Source organism: Mizuhopecten yessoensis, unplaced genomic scaffold (genome assembly GCF_002113885.1).
Source record: "Mizuhopecten yessoensis strain PY_sf001 unplaced genomic scaffold, ASM211388v2 scaffold8841, whole genome shotgun sequence".
NCBI classification, from domain to species: Eukaryota; Metazoa; Mollusca; class Bivalvia; order Pectinida; family Pectinidae; genus Mizuhopecten; species Mizuhopecten yessoensis.
The window spans coordinates 790,896-815,891 of record NW_018407749.1 but is presented as its reverse complement, the minus strand read 5'-3'; the positions used below and the strand labels follow the sequence as shown (position 1 = coordinate 815,891).

The following is a 24,996-nucleotide window of genomic DNA, read 5'->3' as shown; positions in this document are numbered from 1 at the left end:
ATAAATATATGTTGATAAATTTGTTTTGTAATTGTTGTGAGATATGTGTTCCATATTTGAATATATTGACCATGCATATGGAGCTTGATTAGTATATTAAGCCTTTTACTTCTTTGTCGTCGGGCACAAATCCAAGGGGTTTTTTCAGACAGAGTGGCGTACAAGTTCGCAATGATAACAAAGGAATCTGAAACAGGGTGGTGAACCCGGGTTTTGTTAATCAAATATGATAGCTAAAACCTGCAGGTCGGGGATCGTCAAAAGAATGCAACTGCTGTTACCCCACTATACATGTATCGTAAGAGGAGACTAATGAGTGATCCCCCTGCAGATTAGGGGAGGCATTGCTTGCGCCGGACTGCCTTTTTAGACCAAACTACTCACTTTCATTTCAAACAGAAGTGTATGACTAAAATTTTACTAAGGCTCGAATTAAATAATCATGACAACATTGATTTAGACAAGTTAATTTACACATACAAAGATTTCAATACAGATCATGATATGTAACAAAAGGAATGAGAAAAGGGAAGTAAATCCCTTAGATCTATAAACACGTAACATTATACCATTCTGCTCCTACAGTTGCCTTCCCCTTTTCAATGAATGGTACTGCAACCAAATAATTGCTGCTTTACACAATTCTCAGCGACAAACAGTCATATCAGCGTGCTTGATAAACAAAGTCACATCCCTGTCGAACCAGGCATTCCGATTTCGTTATTATCAAACACCATGTACATTGCTTTTCCTTATTCCATTTTCTCCCTTCTCAACCCCCNTGTGTCCAGATTTCCTCGTCTCGCACTGTTTAGACCCTTTGTAAACCCATCACTAAGCCCCGTGTGTAAGTTCGCTTCTGTTTCCCACCTTTAATTACTATAACTTACCCGATAACATTTTGACCACAACAAGCTCTTACTAACTGCAAAAGCGGTTGTTATTATTCTTGAACATATCTTTTGATTTGGAGATCCGTTATTTATAGAAAAAGGTGGTCTTCTGAACATGGAAAAAAACGGCATTGCTGCTTTTTATCATTCAAATTATAAATCATGTAACTATAAAAAATTGTACCCTAACCACATGTATTAATATTTTAAATAAGATTACACGCATGTATGGACATTTTAACCTGCGTCGTATTATCCGAAATATTCCTTGATATTCTGACAAATTAAATGAACTGCAATCTGCATGTATGATGTTAGGTTTTACAGTATTTAACTAAACTCCAAAGCGATGTGAACAGCGATTGTTCACTTTTCACAGTAATTAGTGTTTATCACGAACTTCACACACGGTGTATTGTTGTACGTGTGGTAGAGACGAACTTCATGTACAGAAATGTCCTAGATAGAACATGGTTATGCTCTCTTAATCAAAACAGGTGAACAAACACGTATATGTAAATTGACGTGTGTACATTTCCTGTACTAGATACAACTGCCCGTGGTATGAATGGAATAAAAGATGTGTTTACATTGTTGTTGATAAGTATGGTCACCAAAAGTGACCCGTAAAATTGACTATGTGTGCTATTTTAAAGGAGTCACTTCTCAACGTTACACCGGAGCGCGTATAGAAATCCGAACCATAAACAAACTAGTTGATTTGACCCCTGACATTCAGTTATTTCAGTTTTCTTTACTTGAAAAGTGAAAGCAAGTGTGTACAAGATAAGGGTACAATAGTCGTGAGAACGAAATCAGGTCCGAAGGGGTTATAATGTTGTACTCTCATCGTGAGTGTATATTTCAAATAGCTTTCTACCTAAAATCCTTAGTAAAACGTAAATTTTAACGATAATCAAGATCATTCCAGTCACGACATATACGAACATATGTTTCAGTGTAATATCATTGCGTATCTGTCAGAATAATCATAAACAATACAGCGCCTGTTACAGCTAAATTATTACACAGACAAGGGATTGTAAAAACCTTACCAAAAGTAAACCATCATATTAAGACTACTTACAACACAAGATTCTCCAGGACAGCTTCATTAAGTAGTTGTTTCTCGTAATCGATGACTCTCCCGTAATCCATGACAGTACATGAAGTTTACATCATCATTGCATAAATCCCTTTTTGGTCCCTGTGTTTGGACACGTGACATCGACAGAGCCCTTCATAAACATTGTCACACGTGGAAGCGCACGCCTACATACACATACCTACACATATATGTCTACCATACACATATATATACCTATACATATATGGCTATAAGTGTTGCCAGCACTTGTACATGATATGCTTGTATTGTGTCCTTAAACCTTGTTACATTAATGTGAGAATATGACTTGTAATAATAACAATATTATCATCAGTGTTTATAAACGTCCGCGGGAGCTCTATATAGAGTTGCTGTAATGCATATACCATGGCGTTGACTTACAACACCACTTCTAATACACATCTAAATCAGATTTGTACAGATTAATTCAGAAGAAACTATAATTCTCCAAATAAATAAATCTATTTAATCACGTGTGTTTAAAGGGTTAAACTTTAAATGGACATTCTTGCTATAAAATGTATAACAGAGGGGGACCGTATAGGAAAATACTATAGACATGAAAATCCAACTCCGAGATCTTGCGTAGCGTAAATAGAGGTCCATATATTTTAAAGTGTTTCGTGACATTAGGGAAAACACTTGACCAATCATCCGGCCATTTTTACTTGTCTTAAGAACATTTTGAGGATCACCTACCGGGTTAGGGTAGATCTAGTGTGTTGACACAGGGACAGGTACTAAATGACGCGATTTAACAGTTCAGTTTTGTCTTAGTAACGAAAAGACGTGTTTGTCCAGGTAAGGCTCAGGTAAATCGGGGTTTACAGGTAGATCTTCTGTAATCTACTGTATTGGAACTCTCGGGGTATATTAACCCAGTAAATAGTCTACGTCTGTTGAATCAAGTTTAATTAAAAAGTTTCGGGACGTTTTGTTTGCAGACTAAGTATTTATAAGACTAGGGCATTATGTCGTATCGGGTGTATACGTGATACGAGATCAAGGGGTATAATATTATCTGAGTTAATAGCTTCGATCACGTACAACCTCAAGATCCCACAATGTAAGAAATATTTAATAAATTATGAGGTTCTTTCAACTGTATCTTTAAACATTTTTCCTACGGACTCGACCAATCAATTAAAAAATGTTGTTTATTTTCACAGTCGTTTTAATTTTTCACCGAGTCTCCTGCAGGTTAGCGGTATAAGAGAATAATACCCATGCTGTATCCCACTGCATGGTCATGAGAAGAAGTCCACACAGAATCTGTTTTTCTTTTGCCCCCTTCCTCTAAACAAAGCGAAACAAAGTTGCGCGACATTTTTCTGAGTTTGACGTTTGACTAGTAGAGGCTATGGAACAACGAAAGGTTCATGTTGAAAATAAGTTTTCACCATTTGTATTTAGTTGCAATTTTACATTACATATTTACATTTACTATGGATGAGTTACTGTAATTGAACGATATCTATACTGAGCTAAATGCGGTCGTTATGTATCCTTTATTTTCAACAGGGGACTTGTTGTTTCCTGGATCAACGGGAGATGACTGTTGGAGAGGATGAAAGGGCTTGGCGCTTGAAGGCGCGGTATTAGATAAAGCTAAGATAACACGATTTACCTCCCTTTGACTTAAGAAATAACCGTATGCAATGATATATTTCAATTTGACATGATAGAAAAATATCTTTTGTTTTGGTTTTTGAGGACGCGAACATTTTTATCTAACGGAGTTGGGGCTGGATCCGCTAATGTATCCGCCTTATTTACGCTACACGTGTTAACAATCAGTTTGTGTCTCTGTGACGTCATTGACATTCTTAGTTATGGCGTCACATGTGCAAAGTTATTGTGACGTCAATATTGCTGTGCTTCACAACCAGTTTGATGTTGCGCGATATTTTGCGCAGAGTTTAACAAGCAGTACTTTACTAAGAAAATCGACAAAATCAGCGACGAACATCAACAATGAAAGGTGAGTTTATGGAAGTTTTGTACATAAATGTAATATGTTAAGTATCAAATAGTCATGTACGAGGGTATACGTACCACTGATGTCGTTTACGGACCGTTAACATAGTTTACATTTCCTTTCAGGCTACACGAATCTAAAGTCTGTACCATACTGTAGAACAGGGAATTTTTGCGCGTTTTATTTTCGTTTTTTTTTTTTGCAACTGGAAGGAAAACGTAATGCGGGATCGAATATTTGATTACGTCTTAAGGTAGTTGCAGTGAAAAAGGATAAATGATAAAAAATCTCAGACGAGAGGGTAATTTCAACATGAGGCGAAGAACATTATACGGAAAATAACGTAGTTTTGAACAAAATCTATCTTCTGCTGCCACTGTTCTTCAAATGGCCGATTTTCGAAGAACTCGAAAATGGAAAATTTTCGTAGAAATCGAAAATGGAATAAATACTGCCATATGTACGTTCGTTTTAAATCGTCCTTCAAATTAATGTAATGCGAAAATGCCTATCTCATCGAAGTATAGGGTTTCTCAAAAGATACAGGGACAATCATACAGCAGAATGTGACCACGTGTACCAGATCATTGTGTTATTGTTTTATGCCCGCCCACTGTAAAGAACTATACATTTAATCTGTTTATAAGCCCATGTTAAACAGTACGCCTCTTGGGTCTAGGAAGGTTTGAGGGAGAGAGTGAGAGAAGGAGAGGGAACGAGAGAGGGAGAGGGAACGAGAGAAATACATGGAACAAACCCATGACCCTTATATCAAATATAGACGATGGAGATCGTCATGGCTCCGTGAGTCCGTTAAATCTGTTAAATATCGTATTTACTTTTTAACTTTAGACATACAAATGACATTATGTTTTCGTTTCAGATTTTGACTTAAACATGGAATTTAACATATTAACAGATATCACGACTCGTAAATCTGGAGGACGGCTCGACAGCGATCTCTCGGGTTTTCTAGACAACCTTATCGAGACAAACAAACTCAAAAGAAATGACACTGGTAGGTCAGCTAAATTAGCTTTTTAATTATGTTATTATTGATATAACGCAATATAACATATGATTTAGAAAATGACGTAAAAATGTACATGTTACTGTACTACGAAAATGAATTATATTTTAAACAATCGGAGGCTGGATTTCCCTCGAATTTTGTGGTAATTAGTATTTTGTCATGCTTGATTTTGTTGGTAGATCAGTGTTTAAATATCTCGTTTCGAAATATCGCCGACGCTTTACATTTGAAATGGAGGACATATCAATATATATTCATTGTGTGTTTTCCTGTAAAAGAAATTTACGAGAAACATAATTTACATATTCATAATTCGGATTTATTGGATCTATTTGAAGCTGAATTTCTGAAGAGGTCATGCTATGTCAGTCTGAAGCAGATAGCACCAAACCCACACAGCGGATTTAACCACGGTAAGTGGTATACATGTACTATGTAACTCTACTTCTACCGGGCTGTAGTGTATTCCAATGGTTTGCCAGTGTCAGGGGAATGAAGGATTCTTTCCGCACGAACGTTAAACGGGAGATACGTTTAGAAAGCATTTTAATGAGAGTTTGTTGGTTGTGTAGTTAGTGGTTGGGACCAGGAACCATACTCATAAGAAAGAAAAATAATCGTGATTTTCTTATGAATATTGGGCCAGAATTGTGCGGTTGATGATTGCTTTGATATGACGTATTTTACAGAACACTTTCCGGGATAGTGTTGGATTTTCCCCTTTCAACTATGTGACATGTTGGGTTCTGTTACTTTGAAAGTTTTCTAACTAGTTTGTTTAATTTGCCACTGGTTCGTTAACTGTTAAATTCAGGTATCAAAAGTGACATCGATCGAGTTACTTCCCTTGTTCAAAATTAGGGGGCTACTCGGTGTTCTATAGACAACCAATGAAAATTGCGAAAGGCGCTGGGTTTACTCCGACATAGATAACTAGTTACTCAATCTCAGGAAGTTGAGTTACTAACGATATTTATGATAATTGTTATTTTTCAGGTGCCATTGTCCACCCTTCTCCGGCCACAAGAGATGACCTGATGACCCCAGCATGGTCAAGATATCTTCCAGATATACCAAGTAAGAAGTTATACTGTGAATTAATCGTTGCCAACAATCCAATGACCAACGTCTAAAAATGTAAATCCTGAATGTGTATCGGCACGTGTTTTACACTGACCAAAAGGATTTTGTTTTAAATAAATTGAACAATATGAAAATTGAAATTACAGATATAGTACAAAAATGATACAACCGAACGCATATATTCGATCAAAGTTAATAAATTCCTAAAATGTTTTGAAATATTCTTGACGAACTCAAATTTGTATGTTTGTATGTATGAGCTTTCTCTACTCAAAAGTCTAATCAGAAAAAAAAACCTGATAACAGAATAACCGATCTCTGAACTGTTATCTTATTAAAACGATATATGATTTTCAACTTTTACAAAATTTTAGTTCCTGACATCAAATGAATCAATAACTAAAACTTTATTATGACACCAGAACAAAAGTCTCCCCACGGCTGGGTCAGCTGCCCGCCCCACGAGGAGGATGTCGAGTTGAGGGAGAAAAGTGCCACCCGGAACAAAGTATGGTACAACCTCTTCTACAAGAAGGATTACTCCAAGACCGAAAACGGTATGTACTGTTTAATTATTTAACTGGATTCATAAATACATTATCACACGTAAAAATGATCACGAAGATATTTTGCAGGAAATGGATACTTCGACTGAAAGTTTTCTTCATTTGTCGAATGAGCATTGTCTGATACATACTGTGCAATGTATATCTACAGTAAAATTGCCCTTCCTGACACTCACTATTGCAATCAGTTCTTGCGACAATGATTTTATTCATTTTTGGAAAACATTCTCTCATCTCTTATTTTGATATGATATTATGCATCAATTTATAATATTACTCGAGATTCATGTCGTTATCAAGTTTTGTCAAGTGCTTATTTTAACATTTCTTTCTTCCATGTTGCAGAATTTCAACTATTATATATAACACAAATGTGATCTTTGTTTGATTCCAGAATCATCCTGTTTCAATGTTATGAAGAACCACAGATCGACGAAATCTCTACACGACGTCTTACTCACAGTAAGTAAATGAGCAGCATTTCTTCTTATTTCAAATTATAATCCGTTCATACTTAACGACTTTGTAGAATCATCAAATGCTTCTTTAAAAACTTAAAAACTTCATATGAAATTCACTAACACAAGGCTACGCCCTGTCGTACACCTTAAAGTTAACTGAAGGTTTGAACTCATAACAGTTTATAACACATCCCTGTCATGCACCTTAAAGTAAAATAAATGTGTCGAAAATTCTTAATTTTTGCGGAATGTGAGAAAATAGTTCCTTGTAGATTGCCGTAATCGTCAAACTTAGGTCTAGTTCCATATCAATATGCAGTCTGTCGAAAGGAAAAGAACATTTTTCTTATAAAGCATTTTCCAACTCCCCGCGTCATTCTTGTGATTCCTTCGAAGAAGGTTAACAGTTTTTATTAACTTTAAACAATTTATTAGAATGTCAACAATCTATTTAAAGAGAAGTAAGTACACGAGCCCGTGTTGAATTTAGTACTAAGTATAATTACAAACGTTGACTTTTGATGTTACAGCGCAAACCAAGTGATGACGTCATTGCCCCGCAAGCCTCCAGGAGCTGCAGCGGGTGATTTGTACAACGAAGATACCACGGATATAAATGTGATCAATGAAACGCTGTTTTAAGAAATACATTCATCATTTGACCTTAGAGTGAATTAAGTATAAACTTATTGACAAAATGCCTGTCTCTTTGATTAATGTGAAAGCAAGTCGATTTTACATGTAGATTCAGTTTTGGTTTTTCAAAGTTTTTCAATTTAGATTTTCATCGTTTTTTGTTTATTTACATGTTTATAAGAAATTAGTATTTTGATAAATATTGTATTAATTATTTTTTTTTATGTTTAGAAATAGAACAAGTCATTATTAACTGATATTTGTATTTACTGCTTATTTCAAAGCTGGCATTCGTAGAGCCACCAAAAGTCTACATTGAAACATGCCTTTTCAGAGAAGATTTATCGTGGGGGCCATAACTTCTGACAGGCTGGAGACAGCTTAATGCAATTTTAGGGTTATATGCAGTTTGGAGACGGTGTGTCACATACATTGCATCAAGTAGGCGATATATCGGGAACCTTTTCCGGGAGCATAATCAATCATGTTGTCTCCTGACCTGTGAGCTCTGACGACTCTGAAGAGAGCAAATTGAACTGGATGTACGCATAGCAACACGCGGAACCCCAAAAAAATATTTTCTCATTTATCTTCTTTCTGCTGTCTGTGGTATTTTTCTTTGCTTCTAAATTGGCCCATTGTCAGAATAATGTGCCGGGTAGTACAATGATTTTGCAAGTTTCGTGATGTTTCAGCGAGGCGACCATTTCAATTACCCCTGATTGAGCGGCCCCGTCCTCTATGGACACCGTCGTCATATGATGTGTAACCCAAATGAACAAGTCTTTCATTTTACTTCTTATTTGACTAGAATTAAATGATTGTACATGTCTAATATCCCAGTCAGTATTATCCCCCAATCTCTGAAACGATATTTCACACTCCACTTATATTTAGAAATTCGTTGTGCTAGGCTTACCTAAGAATATTGAGTGACAGAAGGGGAGTAACTCTTAATTAAAATACTGATTTTCTCTGCGCCTCCAGTTGCATAGGTCATGCCAATAAAGGGAGCTAAATCTTCTGTTTCTATTGTCATTCTATTGGATCATGGAAGGTTTAATTGATCATTTTAAAGTTAGTCTGGTATATGTCTCTTTGACGTCAGTATATCGATGTTCTGAGATACAAAAAATTGCCGAAATAAAATTATCTTCCGAATTTAATTTAAATTATATCCAACAACAAAAATGATGGATGTTTGGCATTATCACTATGACACTACGTCAAAAGCGGCTCGACATTGAATTGGTATGACTCCTGACCTTCACAGGTTCATACATATTTTGGGTTGGGAAAGATCAGTCAAATATATGGATGGTTGACATCAAGAAGATGAAGATGTAGACAGCCAGAAAATCGGCAGCATCACTTCATATCTAGTTTAGTTTCTAATATAATCATGTCGGTGGAAAATGTATGGGCATGTCGAAAAAAAGTCTATCCTATACGATACGAAACAAATCTAATATATACAAACGGAGCAATATTTTATGAAAAGAAACCAAATAAAACAAAAAGCAGCAGAAAAAAATGAAACGAAACGAACTAACAAAGCAGTAAAAGAAAGCGAAGCGAACGAAACAAAGGAGTGATGAAACGAAGCAGCTTTGCATCAGCTTACAGCCCGACTCAACACATTCTGAGAGTACCCTGCACTTTGTTTTAATTACACAGAATTCCCGTGTTTTAATTACCCTGTTCTATAACAGTGAACACGCAGCCGAACACATTCAGTGGCCTACGGTTGAAAAATCAATTAACTAGAAAGCCAAACCATTCATTATGTGTGGGGTTTTTTAATTTTCTGCATCAAATTATAAGTCAAACTCGTTGACTCTGGATGTTTAAGTGAAGGACCGCTGTTGTTCTAGTGCAGTGTCCGAAAAAACATCGTAAGCATTTTTTTCTAATAAAACAATGAAACACGCGATGCCGTGAACATAAAATAAGTTTCCATTGGATTTAGAAGGTAAAGAGTATACAGGGACTGACAATACAATACACTTAACTGATCCTTTATTCAGAAACAACAACATCGAACAAGCTACATTATTTTCACTTTTTGCGTAAATAGAACCTGTGTAGTCTGACAACCTGTATCATCTACTGTTCTACCGTTCTGAGTTTAGACAGATTTCACCACACTACGTAATGACCATATAGAATATTTGGTAATGGGAGATAACCCATTCCCATTATTAATGGGATGCGATACATTAGGTTTATTACAAGAGTTTATTCCACAACTCATTAAATGTCTCAATAATGTACATGTATTTGTTCGTTCTGGAGAGTACTGTAAACGTAATAGTTCTCGGGGGTGGAAATGTTCGCTATGTGACTCAATAAACAGATCCAGATGTGGGGATTAATTTTCATGATTCTAGCATCTAAAATCTTTATAATCTTTAAATACGTATTATTTACTCAACGCTTACAACGCAAGCATTTCTACATTGCGAAAATCTCGATTTATTCAGTTAGCGATAAGAGATGACTTAAGGACCTAGGCGACGTTACCACATACATGTACCATCAATTTATGTAAGAGTGATCTCCCTTCAAACTTGTTCGCTAGCTAAAATATTATCTAAATAATTAGAAACCTTCGCTTCAACGGTATCTACAAATCCACAATTACTAGAGTTTTCATTCAATGGACTAGAATGATGAGCTGTATTTAAAGTTAATATTTTTTTTATGGTTACCGATTCATCATACATTCTTGTAAATCTTTCAACTGTGTTATTAATTGATTTCACAAGTTTATATTGCCATTCATAAAAGAAATTTTATAGGTTTCTAAGCCAGTATGTATCGCTTTTGGCGTGAAGGCGCCTGTCATAGTCAACAAAATGATAACCTTCTTCAGATCAGACGAGTCTGAGTACCAGACATGCTCTTTAAAGAGACTACTAATGCGATGAATTATTATCTTGGGACTCTAAAATACACATTCGCTTTATTTCTATATAGCTAATATAGCTATATAGCTAATTCACGTTATTTTGACGACGTCATGACAAAGACAAGTGTACGAAGCCCCATCTCTCTCCAACTTCAATCAAAAAAGTGATTCAAGTTTCCAATTCTCCCGGTCACGTTTCCATGGAAATACGTGAAAGTTTGGCCGTAGTTACATTATCTACAACGATGTCATATAAATGTACCGGGAATGGTATTAAGTATTCATCATCTGTACCTCAGTCACTGGTATGTTATTTGCAGCATTCACATATTGCCTATATTCCTGTCCCCTTACAAATCCTCAGCGGACCTTTTGACGGGCAGAAACCCTTATCACAATGAATATCAGGCAACGTTCCAGAAAATGAGAATGCCAGAAATCTGGTCAATAATTTGAGAACGGAAAAGCTAGATGATGTTTGAAATATTGTGAAGATTCACGGGAAAATGATAGTGGATTCTCGATAGATTAGGCAAGAGCATGCTTGAAATTATGTCGATTTGGAACGAAACTTTGCTTGAGAATGCTCAAAACGTATCAATAATTTGGAAAAGGAAATATTAGATTACGGTCGAATTGCTGTCAGTTTGGAAACCGACAAACATTAAAATGATCAAATCTCCAGAACGTTTTGTCACAAGTATTTATTTAATTAGTTGATTTTTTTTATTTCGATTTTTGAACAATTGTCGTCAAAACGTTGTGGCTACAGCAAGCATATATTTGACATAAGTTTTCGTTTACATGCGCGGTTCAGATGCTGAGCGTCCACAGGGGTTTTATTGGTATATATTATTCATTGGATCGACATGTACATATTCGGACGGACGACTACACTACGGAGTTTCTAACAGCCGTACGTTAATGCTTAAAGACCTAGATGTTATACAACGAGAGACCTAAACGTCTGTTGGTATTTATAGTATGACACGTGTCCGTCGTATAATGGTAAAAAAAATATAACTTAGCATGAAGAAATAGTCATTTCTACCAAAACTGCTAATAAACTCCCAAACCATCAATTAAATGACAACGTGTTGGTAAGATATACGCGTTAACTAATCGATTAATTGATTAACACCTTCCGTCATTTTGATTGTTTAAATTCCTGAAGTAAGAAACGCCGCGGTTTGAATCTTGGCGCCATTCGGCAATCCTTCTCCTCGTATACGGACGTTCCTCCGCGATGTGTAGTGTAATTGATGTTTACGCGTTACGAGTCGATAGCTTTACAAACACTACAAATTACTATTGGAATCGAGCAATACCCAAAATACTTGAAATATGAAATGAATTGTGGTTACAAAGATATAATCATAACTGTGTCATTTAGCAGACGTTTCAAATTAAAATTTCCTCCTTGGCCTGACTCATCGTTTGTTAAACATTCAATCGTGTCGATCACTTTTAATATAATAAAAAGATGGCAAAAAGAAGTTTCTCAACTGATGAGTTAGATAAAAACGATAATCTATAGCTAGAGTCGCTTGTTGTAGAACCTGGTCCAATATGATGTGAAGATTATATGTCTCTTTCATGCCCACGGCTGTTGGATAGGGAAATTCTACCATAGGGGTTTTCAAATTGGGTAAAACACAAGACTCTGCTGAAGGTTTTCCACTTATTTGAAAAATCACAATAGCAGAATACATGACCTTACATTAAACGAAGGTGTTGTAATGAATTTTCATTGTTGTGAAAAGTAAGACCTTAAAATATACACAACATGACTCAAAATAAAACATCACATGATAACTATGGTGGTTTATATAGCATATATAAGTCACCATAGATAACATTAAAGTTATGGCCCGATTTCTGTCAAAACATGGCGTTAATGATGAACTTACAATGCTAGAATTTTCTCTCCATTTTCTTTTTTGAGGCGGATGTATAAGAACACATACCATAACTTGAAATGGGAAACGGACTTTATATTGAAGTTATTATAATTTTACGTTCTAAAGTAGGGACGGACTTCCGAACAACTGTTGAGTAGCTGTTCAAATATGAAAACAAAATTTAAATTGAAGTCATACACATTTAAGAGTTTGTAAATATGAAATATATCTTACGTCACGATAAATGTTTGTTAAAATCAAAAACACTTACAGAGGGTTTTGATAATCTCTCGGTGGAAGTTCATAATCTTCTCCTTCCGGTTTACCAGAATTTGTCACTACGGTCACATGTCTTGACTGGTGTTGTCGTAAATCACTTCCGCTCCCTGTTCGACTTGGAGAGTGATGGCGACGCCTATGCCGATGTGGAGATTTGACTCTCAAATGTGAACCGGGACTGCTGGGAACATCCATTGCTGGAAAGAAATGAAAACCTAATTATAATGTGAAATTAAAGGATTTTTAAAGATAAGATTGAACCATGACAATGGTTTGAAGTTCTGATAATATAAAGAGCTGTTACTTCAAATTGCAAGGAAGAAAGTGTAGCATAAGTTCCCCAACGGTACTTTCGGAGGAAACTTCACGTTTTTACACAGTCCGTCCATACGTCAGTCTGTCCATGCATCACTCTGTAAATGGCATAGTTCACGCATTCTGTCACCTACAGTTGTTAGGCATTTAAGGGAATATGTTTTTTGGGATGGCGGTTATCACGTGCTAAACAGGGTCTTTCGCTCTACTATTTATAGTTATGATCTTCATTCATTTTTGGATACTGAGGATCGTCTAAAAGTTGGGGACTATGGTTGCTCGCAATAATTGTATATATAGCAGCATTACCGGCTAGGTGACTCATATAAGACTAAATAATCTTATACAAAGTTAACACTTAATGTCAAGGGAGGCAACCTATGTATAGTTTATATGACAACGAATGTCAAGATAGACATTCTTGTTAGCCCGGTTTGAAGCAAGCAGGGGTCTTAATGTGGGAGGAAACGGAAGTACCAGGAGAAAACCCACGTGGTCGGGCAAGTGATCATGACCCAATACCTTTTCACGTCACGAACCCCGGCCCGTCTTGGTGAAAAGCGAGTGAGCTATCCACTGCGCCACAGACCACCGTACTAAAGGCTATGTAGAGATCGTAGCAGTGTTTGAGTACATAGACATTAGTCAGATGAACACTACACAAAATACTAAAGTAGGCCTTTTATAAGTCATTTTTTAAGGTCATAAGTTCGGATAAAGCAACAACCAACGTGGAAAAAAATAATTCCCTTTTTTACAAAGCGAAATTGGATACGGAACTCCGGAATACATTGTACAATGTAGGTGTCAACGAACGGTTTAGTCAAACGCTAGTCATGTACTTTTTATGGATTTTCTTTCAAGTCTTTTAACAAGGATAGACATATGTGACATAATCTCACGATAAATGTTCATAGTAAAAGCCGATATTCTCTACACAAAAGATAATTCACTGAGATATTGTCCTGGCTTCTTATATAGAGAAGTACATGACTCCTGTGTAATGCTTCGGTATCATAGCAATCGATTGTAGCGCCCAAAGATCAGGACTACATCATGACATACACAAGGTTTCATCTTGGGGAAACGAATGTATTTTTTCCCTTGTTTTCTATTTCCGACGGGAACAATTATCACGCTTCGTACGTAATGTTGCTGATAGTGTTCTAATATACCCTAACAGCACGTAATGACACCATATCACCTCAACTTCGTAAGTGGGAAATCGAAAGCGGTGTTTAAATTGGAGGGGTGTACAGAAAAGTGAAGGTGGTTACAGATAAATGAAAGGGGATTAACGGATAAATATGTGTGTGGTGGTGGGGGGNGGTGTACAGATAACTAAGAGGGGTGTACAGATAAATGTGGGGGTACAGATAAATGGGAGGGGGTGTACAGGCAAATGGGAGGGGATGTACACGTACAGATAAATGGGAGGGGTGTACAGATAAATTGGAGGGGTGCACATATAAATGGGAGGGATGGTACAGATAAATGGGAGTGGTGTACAGATAAATGGGAGTGGTGTACAGATAATTGGGAGGGGTTATAGATAAATGTGAGAGAGGTGTACAGATAAATGTGAGGGGTAACAGATATTGGAGGGGTTACAGATAAATGGGAGAAGGGTGTACAGATAAATGGGAGGGGGTTACAGATAAATGGGAGGGGGTTACAGATAGATGGGAGAGGGGTGTACAGATAAATGGGAGTGGTGTACAGATAAATGGGATGGGGTTACATATATGGGAGGGGTTACATATAAATGGGAGGGATTTCAGATATGGGAGGGGTTACAGATAAATGGGAGAGGGGTGTAAAGATAAATGGAAGGGGTTACAGATATGGGAGGGGTTACAGATAAATGGGAGTGGTGTACAAATAAATGGGAGTGTTGTACAGATAAATGGGAGGGGTTACAGATATGGGAGGGGTTACAGATAAATGGGAGGGGTTACAGATAAATTGGAGAGTGGTATACAGATATATGGGAGGGGTTACAGATAAATGGGAGTGGTTACAAATAAATGGGAGAGGGGTGTATAGATAAATGGGAGGGGTTACAGATATGGGAGGGGTTACAGATAAATGGGAGTGGTTACAAATAAATGGGAGTGGTGTACAGATAAATGGGAGGGGTTACAGATATGGGAGGGGTTACAGATAAATGGGAGAGGGGTGTACAGATAAAGGGGAGGGGGACACATATAAATGGGAGGGGGTTACAGATAATTCAGAGTGGTGTACAGATAAAGGGGAGGGGGTCACAGATAAATCGGAGGTGATTAACAGATAAATGTTGGGGTACATATGGATGGGAGGGGGTTTACAGATAAATTGGAGAGTGGTGTACATTTAAATAGATAAATAGAAGGGGGTGTACAGAGGGCAATCTCCTTCTTTTTCGTTGCATACTGTAACACTTAGCATAAAGGCACGTGCACAAACACTGTAAAACTGTCTGAACTTAACACATAAATATAAAATATTTCAGAGCGGCTAGGCATAGGTCCGGATTAGATCATGTTAAATTACATGTAAGTGTATACAGTAGTATATATAGAAAGGTGTAGCTTAGGCAGGAAGAAAACCTTTATGCGTTTTTTTCGAGATAGGATTATAATATCTTGATAAACTCAGAAAGACCGTTCAGAAACGGTTTACATAACTTGTCTGAGTGTTTCCATTAGAATTAGAATCCGTTAAAACTGGGAACAGAAAACAATCAAAGGATCGAGCTTTTGTTGATGTGGTAGTCTGGTACCTTAACACCGACATTTCCGGTAATCCCGCAAATCGGTTTTCAATGCTACGGGGAATCACGTACGTGGTCATAAAAACAGGATCAGTGAACATTCGCCATATTGCCTTATTTTTCCAACTTTACAGGTTTTATGAGACGGGGTACACTGGGGAGGTTTTCATGGAAATCCTGTACCGTTCCATAAATTTCTGAACACAGGGGAAAACTACAAGATATGAGATCGACACAACACTTAATACAAGTCCTCAACGGAATACCACCAGAGGAAGCTGATATTCAGGAGGGTCCAGACGAGTTGAATGTCAGCACCAACGACGTCATCCAGGCAAACAATACCTAAAAGAACCGAAAGACCCTGGCCACGACAACCTTCTTGTAGAACTTTTCAAGACTGGCCCGGAACTCACAGTTTAATAATAAAATCCATACTTATAACAGTCTGTGGGAAAGAGAAAAGGAAGCAGTAGGGTGGAATAAAAGAATAAACGTGAAGCAACAGAAGAACAAGCGACGGATAATACCATAATCTACACCACGCAACAGCATGCTCACAGTCATTTTGAATCGGATAACAGATGTCGTAGAAGCAGTGCTGAGATGGGAAGATACACTGATACACTGATCAGACCGTCCCCTAAGAAACATCGTACAACAGTGATCCAATTGGCAACGACAGCTTCACATCCGTGTGATTGATTTTGAGAAAGACAACCGACAGATTTCACTGGAAAACCCTCTGAAGAATTTAAAGTATGCGATACTTCTTAGGATAGTCAACGTTAAAAAGAGCCTCTTTACCTTTTCCACTTGCATTGTATGTAGTAGTGGCCCGGGATTCTGGGTTAAGATTGCAATAAGTGTTCGTCAGGGATGTGTCATACCTTCACTCCGATTTGCATAGAGATAGACTCGGTCAAGAAGCGTAAAACATATTGTGTGGTCATAGTGTTACGATAAATAGAGGTTCCCAAACGAGTGATGGTTAGTTATCATGAAAATCTAACTCGAGTTAGTTGATATCTAAGTTTTATAAAGACACGAGGTATGAGTGTCTTTACAGTTTGAACATTGACATGATAATCAACCATCCCAAGTTGAGGGACTTTTTTTCTGCCACAACGTTCTGATATTACATCTAGAAAACCATGTCTTTCTTGGAAGTACACTATTCTTGTTCCCGTTCCACAATGGAAGATGCAAAGGCGCAAAGCATTATTGCACGTGTACTTATAAAAAGATGTATTAATATTTAACGTCATAATTAGAATATTGAAGCTTGTGTTTACCACAAGTGGGTGACGAAATGTTTACCAAATCCTAGCAAGTTAACCCAAAGGGTCGGGAGTGTGGAATCCTATGTGGTTGTGGGAGAAACACTTCTTATTTTTAAAAGACCACTTCAAGATGACATGTCACATTCACATCAACACATACAGAAGACAACAACAACGCAAGTACGACTCAACACATGAATACACTACCTTACAGCACTGATACATTCACTTGCCTGGGTAATCATACATATACATAGCTACCAAAACGGAAGATACCGACAAAATGTATCCGAAACAAATCGAACAAGGTCAGAAAAGTCGTCATAAGATTTGTGCGGGAGTCGGCGCAGTATTATACCTAACTGAGGATATATCAGACTAGTGTGCTATAGTCCTCTTGTATAGATCAGAATGCTGGCGAATTATAGAAGAAAAAATGACCAAACTATCAATCTTTACACATCCTAACATGATAAAATCCTTACGGTGTTCTAGCCAATGGTTGCGTGCAATGACGATCTACCCCCGCAGTGCAATTTAGAACGCATGAAAAACGCCATCGGCAGGAAACGTTAAATGTTTATTACCATGTTAGATTTATGTTTCTTCCATCTTTTATCCCTCACAGTGTAAAATGAATCCAATTAGAGCAGTGATGACTTTGTTATTTCGAGATTGATTGATATCATGCGAATTGCAGTTTCATATGTAATAATATATATATATATAATACAACTGTACGTAAGAGTAATGGGTTATAATTTTTCTCACAAATCTCAATCGTCTTCAAAATAATATTTTACAGTTTCCTAAACGTAGTTTTATGATTGATTTGGAAAAGTATCAGACGAATTACATGAATTGCACGTTCTCCTGGATCCTTTTGATCATATACTGATACGGATTATTACAAACACTCTACTACATATGTTCTGGGAAATCTATATCCACTCACAACCTCTCCTAGCCTATACAGAAACGACAGTCTTCCGGGTCAAATTTAAGAAATTTTTGAAATGTCTTTTCATGATTAAGCGATTTAGATTTTTGATTTAGAAATATCTTTCAAAACTGAATATGTATCACCAAATGATGTTTGCACATCAATAAGTGACCAGCTATGTGCATGTTCCTTACTTGACAAACAAGTGTTCGCTTTCATTTTTTGAGTTTAAGGTTTTACAATGTACGTGTACCTTAAAATGACACAAAATTTCGCAAAAAAAACCTTGTCACAAAAACAATTATCTTAACAGTATAATTATGATGAGTAACGTGTTGCTTCTCACAAAAATAAAATGATTTTTTTTCTACGTTTACAAAAAAACACCAGTTTCAGTCAGTAGTAATGTCAACATTACCATAGAGACATATTACAGAAGTATTGAACCAATCAAATGTATCCGAACACACGTAATCTCATCAATTTCAAACTACATTTCATGAAATATACATTAGTGAAATACAATGTACATTGTGTAACCGGATACTGTAATCGAACCCATGATCAGATACATATATTTGGTTTGATATATACAAGTGAATAGTATTGGAAAAATCGATGAAAACAACTCTATCAAAATCGTTGAATAGAAAGCAGCCCACATTTATATGTAAATAGAAGACCGTTACAGGGTTTGGTTTCATCGCCTATCATGTTGATGTCAGTGTTATTTGAATCACGCGTCAATTTCCATGTTATAGGGTTCGTGCCCTTGTAAGGAGATACGCCAGCGTTAGATAGAAAACTTCGATGATATTGACATATACATACAGTTTGAGGTCGGTCGAAATGAACATATTTACTCTCGCTCATCATATAAAATGCAATGAATTGTTGCATCGCTTAATGTAAGCTTGTCTGCCCTTTGTGAGACAACGTTCCACATATCTGCCAAGAGACTTGGGCACGTATCCATGACAGCTGTATAGCTGAACCAATCAAATGGGCATCCTAAATCACACAATCTATTGCCAAATACATCAAATTTACGCTGCTATGAATATTGTATTTATACCCAAACAAAAATATGATAACTGTTGACCTTTCCCGTATATATGAAAAGCCGAGACGTCTTTTTGAAGAGAGTGCCTAATAAACGTACATGAGAGGTCAATTTCTGTGGACACATATTTTTAGAGATAAGCATGTTGAAATCGGCGGAGACGATCGATCTCGAAATTCGAATAGTTTGCAAAAATATTATTTGTTTACATTATTTAATGGTTTTATTTCTTAAATGAATAATAAATAAAAAAAAATGAAACAACCGCGAAAACACATATACTCGCGAAAAGTCTATGAGTTACAGTTCACAAGTAATGTGTTAGTTTTCATACACATTTGAAGCTATTTCACACAATGATGCCTGCTTCGTGTCGGGCGAGCGTAGGCCGGTAATATGTCCTCGCCACACGCCGAGTCGCTCTGACGATACACAGTTGAATTGTTCGGTTAGAATATTCGGGATTCCGGTTATCTAGTCAGTGCTAGTTTCGTTTCTGCCTAGCCTCCAATTGTCTGCTTCATTCCAGACTTATTATTTGTAATTGCTTAAGGGACTTTCATGTCGCATTTTATCCTATTTGCAATGTCCTAAGAGGCACGAATCTCGCTATCGTCTACATGAGACTTGCTTGTATTTGATATCATACAATATCGTGTCATTAGTGTTTGTAGATGTCCTTCGTCACATCCACATGATGTGGTCTTGTATCAACAAACAAGTATTCGTGGAAACAGACCATAAGTATGTCCAGGTCATGGTATGATAAGAAAACTCGAGTATCAGAAACAGACGGCAATGTATTCACGTGAATGTATCCGGCATAACACATCATTAGTTTCATTTTGTATGTAATTTAATTTCAAAATTCATGTGACTTATGGTTTTGCATTCGGCCAAGGTTCTGCGGTTGAACCTTGGTAATTCGGAAATGTTTTCGTTAAATGACGTAGGCCTAATGTGCATCAGAACGGTTGGTAAATAAGGCATACGAATACATTTATTGCAACAAATATACATTTAATACCGTACTTGTTTCGATTTCAGCTTTATATATATAGATATATGGTGTAGTGGACCTTATCTCGGTCAATCCCCGGTCACCAGTTACAGCATACATTGTAGTTGGTAAAGCGATCGTATAGCTTTGAGGTTCCTTTCAAATCCCCGTCTTACGCCTTGTATTTCTATGGTGTAAAACAGAATACAATTATTTTCTAAATAAAACCCGAATAAAATAAGAAATATCTAGTAGACTTAAAAAAAAAGAATCCTTAAAACTGTCGATTTAAAATAATTCAGTTAATTTTTATCCATCTCCTTACAATTAAGCTGGTTTGTGCAGTCTTGTGTGACGTACCCAGCAGGACTTGAATTATCTTGATCCGTGTAATTACTATGCCTCTTTAATAATCACTAGAATTGAAACCGTAAAATATGGACTACGACGCGCGAGTTGTCCGCTTCACGAGTACAGTAATCAGTCGCGTTGCTTCCTTGTCTGGAGAGGGATGTTCCTATCGGTGAAAATACAATGTAGTTCAGGTATATTGGCATTTAATTCCGTCCATTTCCAATTTCAAAAGTTGTTTGTTTGAACAATAAATAGCATATGCCTGCATTCTCTAGATCATTTCAGTTTCATCTAAAAATACCCCAATAATTCTGTTTTTGTATAACCCTTCGACAGTCTTAAACATCACCGAAAGGCTGTTGTTATATAAGCAATATCTACTGTTATTTTAAAAGCTCTGTTTTACTTACATGATCCAATATAAAAGTTATACCACAATAAATGCTATTGTCTTAAATCAACAAATAAATACTGTCTCCTGAGAATAAAGAGTTGTCTACTTGGTTGTAGTGTCGAACGACCACCTATCATAAATAACCAAAACAAATACGCGGAGACAACATGCAAATCGCCCCGCCAACACCGTACCATTACGTCACATGTACCGAGCGAATCAGGAGAGAGATGGGAGGAGTTAGTATTCGACCTTGACCCCTCAGTGTGTGTTATCACGTTTGATAATAGTGATAGAGTAGCATAGCTCTGAAAATGATTTCGACACTTACAGCATGGAATGCTGCTTTCAAAGGGTAGCGGTGCTTAAAGGTTGGGTGTTGGTTTTTTAGATAACCCGCTCGGTAAGTTTTGGTATAACAAAACATTAAGTGTAAGGAATGTCTGAGGATGCAGATGCTAGAGTGATTTTATTTCCCCTGGGCTAGTTCTCTTTCCCGAGGAGAAAGACGTGTGTTTACAAACAATAATGGAGATAGGAAGGTCAGAACAATAAAATAGACTTGGCGTAATGAATTAGGTACGAGCAGGACACTCGTGAAGTAGTCGTTACTTTTGACTTCGGGACATAGTCCAGTCTTACAGGGACAAGAAAATGACTAACTCCCTCATGTCCTTCTTATAACTTAATTTTATAAATTCATTTTATAACCATCTATGCAACGCGTTTGGCGTTATTTTCCTGGTGAACGACTATCGTAGAGGTCTCAAGCCCACTTTTACTAATCGTTGGAAGAGATTATGTCTTAAAATGGTTTGGTTTTTTTGGTGACAAGAGGACAGTAAAATAATATATGGCGTGTGTATAGTATATTTAGTCACCACCAAAACTTTGTTGAGTGGGGAAATGGAACAGACGGTAGTTGCCTTTCACACGTGGCAGAAACAGTCTGTTGGGAATATGATTTTTACAGTCACAACAATTTACGACATAAATATATCTAAGATGCACGCTCCAGACATATAAGTATTAAACATGACACGCAGGGCGGGTTTGTTTGAACTTCGGTGCTTTAGACGGTTCATCCACTTACTTCAACCACTGTACAAGTCCATCTATTTCCCACACCTTTGATAGAAAAGTTACTCGCGCATACAATCTCGCGTTCTGCAAAACAACTACATATGTGATATGCTTCATATTTATGTCATTTATCATCTCCTAAAACTGAAATAAACAAAATATGTTAAAAGGACGATACCGAAAACTCTGCCGAAATATATTTAGCGCCTTTTACCATATATCATTCATTGTCATGACATCTTGTGAATTTCAGATTGATCGTGATAGGAACTTATGATTTTGTTTAAGTCCCGCAAGGCATGGTTTCCTTTTCAGAAATGATTTATCAAAACTATAGCCATGCCGGATAAAACGGTTTATAAAGCGTATTTACGGTTGTTTGGCAGTGGTACGTAAACCTGCAGCTAAGACAACAAGGCAGTCATTTATATTTGTTTTGGAGGACATTTTTCCAATGATGAAATTTTGCAACCGTCCTTTTGTCCTTCGGTTGAATACTATAAAATGAAACAAATTTCACAAATTTGCTTTCAAGGCTTTTAGACTAATTGTAAATTGTGAGATAAGGTGATTACAGTGCCCAATGAACCTAAAACAACACAGAACTATTTTATTTTGCCCAATTCAGATCGCATGCTTGATTAGGAGAGAGAATGGTAATACGATATGGGGGGAGCTGTGTCTACTGAAGGAGCTAATTATATATAATACGGTACTCCCTAATGAAATTCCTCTAATCATGCTTCTCACATTCTGTTTGCCGCGGAACGTGTCATTAGTAAAGGCACGTAGAGCAAACTGTGCTAATTACATTCCAAATTATGAAAGGTCCCGGATGAATACGTAACGGGATATGAATAGTCATGAAGTCTAGTAGGAAAAGGGTATTTGGTTTATAAATTGCAATTAACATGGAATATGCTCTGTCAATTCTAGTCTCGTTTACTCATTCGTGTCTCTTCAGCGAATTGTGATAATAAAATTGAGATTCCACAAGTCTTCACGGGTTCATAGAAGTAAAGAAGATAACTATAAATTGAAAAATATATACTAACAAGATAAAAAGACGCCCAGAAATTAAAAAAGGGAAGCAATTTTTTGAAGTCTTAATATATCGATGCAGAAAGTAAAAGACAAAAATGCTACACCATTATTGCGCTTTTGTCCATATAAGAATGATCAATGGAATAAAACCCGAACTAATGAAATCCCACACCTAAAGTGTCCAGCTCACTGGTTGTCCTAGATGAACTTGTACAAGTAAACATAATACCGTTAACACCTATCAAAGTCACATACACACACTAAATGTTGCCCCTCACATTAGAAATACTTTGCATGGTTTTATGTATGCTTATCTTTGCCGTCATAGTTAAATTATTCTTCCTTGTTAAAAAGGCCTAAACCGTCAATGTTAAAACAGCAGCGAACATTTCCAAGTATTCAGAGACTTTGCAATTCCCTACATACCATGGTCGAGGTAGTCGACATCTGTTTTGACTGAGTTGAAGCGAGATTGACCTCTTTTCCCTCCCCACCTCTTTTAATCCTATATACACCTATATATAACTTCAGTCAATAATGTCCTGTCGTAGTTTTCTGAAAGTGCGGAACCGGATTAATATGTAGAAATCTTTTGTACTCTTCAATGGTCTTATTCTACTTATCCATTTTCATATAATTCTTATGAGCATAATCAACATGTTATATTCTAAAACTTTGCATTAACTATTCTATTCAGGGATATTGTTTTTTTCAACCACAATAAAATCGTATTGGGAAAACGATGTATTTGCGATCAAGCTGATTCAAATTTGTATTTACCCATTTGTTTCTTTCATAAAGAAATAAATCGATATATGTGAGATATATTATCACATAAGATGCATATTTCCTTTTTCATATTTTTGCTATCCTGACTTGATTTGACGACAGAATTATACCCCTTGAGAATTGCGTATGATTTAACTACATTTCAGGAATGGTAAGGCGACGATACGTTCTCTTTTTATTCGATTTTAACACCATGACCCAGTTTTGTTTGTAGCAGTGGTTCAGCTTACAATTGATTTTCAAAGCATAGCACGCCTTATTCAAATCAAAATGTAATTATTTTTACTTTGATATCAATTTCAAAATGCAAAACTGTTTGCATTTATTGGGTTGTTTGATCAACTTCGAAACCAAATCATAAAACAAATTCATATTCATAACATATTTTACAGCTCTGGTTGATTTGATTTGAAAGCATCTTGTAATATGAAGAAATCGCCAATTCGGGGGAATTAAGATTTTGTCACAGAATTATTTATTGCGTGCCTGAAAATACCGCACTTGATTGAAATAAACACAAGCAACACGTGCACCATCTTGAATTGTTTTGTGTGATACATGAGATATAAAGATGACAAGAAATGAAGTCGCCACTAAGACGTGCACTAAATGAAGATATGTTACTCTGTCGGCTTTATATCACCGGTACCTTATAGTTGGCTATAACAAATATCAAAACATTGATTTCCTAGCTTTTACTTCTCGTCCCAGGAGACCAATAACTTCCCATACGCCTGACGTTACAAACGAACCATGAAGTTTTATTTCACGGAAAACTTCAAATACTTTGGCAAATTACATTCCGTATTTCACAAAGAGATCTTACAATAGCTGTGAATCATCAATTTGCATTCGATTTTAAGAAAATAATGAGGAAAATGAGGACTTCATTGGAGTTGTATCTTCCATTACAAATCCTTTATTATACAATGACCAGAGTGTGATGAGGCTTATCTAATGAATATCTTGTACATGGTAAAAGGAAAAAAATACAAAAGCTGAATTGTAACAAGATCATAACGATGAAATCGATTTCTTATTATTCATTTTGTTAACAATAGATGGCTAAACCTGAATTAGATCATTTTTGAAACACTAAGTAT

The 24,996-nt window shown here is 36.5% G+C and overlaps 2 protein-coding genes across 5 annotated transcripts in view; one reads left to right on the top strand and one right to left on the bottom strand.

Moving 5' to 3' along the window:
• The window catches only part of LOC110456768 (BAI1-associated protein 3-like), a 184,232-nt gene that overhangs the window by 122,094 nt on the left and 37,142 nt on the right, over nt 1–24,996 (bottom strand). For 2 of the 3 annotated variants that reach the window (XM_021507719.1, XM_021507720.1), the window contains exon 2: nt 12,863–13,067. In XM_021507719.1, coding sequence (XP_021363394.1) covers nt 12,863–13,065 — 203 coding nt within the window. In that variant the 5' untranslated portion in view covers nt 13,066–13,067. Of the gene's footprint in view, nt 1–1,980; nt 2,086–12,862; nt 13,068–24,996 lie in introns of those variants that run through there. The other variant, XM_021507721.1, reaches the window with a different exon arrangement.
• On the top strand, nt 3,885–7,924 carry LOC110456769. 2 transcript variants are annotated; one of them, XM_021507723.1, is made up of 7 exons: nt 3,885–4,003; nt 4,920–5,018; nt 5,372–5,446; nt 6,030–6,110; nt 6,539–6,673; nt 7,077–7,144; nt 7,674–7,924. In XM_021507723.1, exons 1-7 carry the CDS (start codon nt 3,997–3,999, stop codon nt 7,728–7,730), a joined length of 522 nt encoding a protein of 173 aa, XP_021363398.1. In that variant the 5' UTR covers nt 3,885–3,996; the 3' UTR covers nt 7,731–7,924. The 2 variants fall into 2 exon arrangements, with proteins under 2 accessions (XP_021363398.1, XP_021363397.1); XM_021507722.1 differs by having other exon boundaries at nt 4,884–5,018.

What these genes read in the sequence shown, in the direction of transcription:
- LOC110456769 (XM_021507722.1), top strand. An exon ending in TTACTCCAAGACCGAAAACG is followed by an intron (nt 6,674 to 7,076) that starts GTATGTACTGTT and finishes GTTTGATTCCAG; the next exon opens with AATCATCCTGTTTCAATGTT. An exon ending in TACACGACGTCTTACTCACA is followed by an intron (nt 7,145 to 7,673) that starts GTAAGTAAATGA and finishes TTGATGTTACAG; the next exon opens with CGCAAACCAAGTGATGACGT.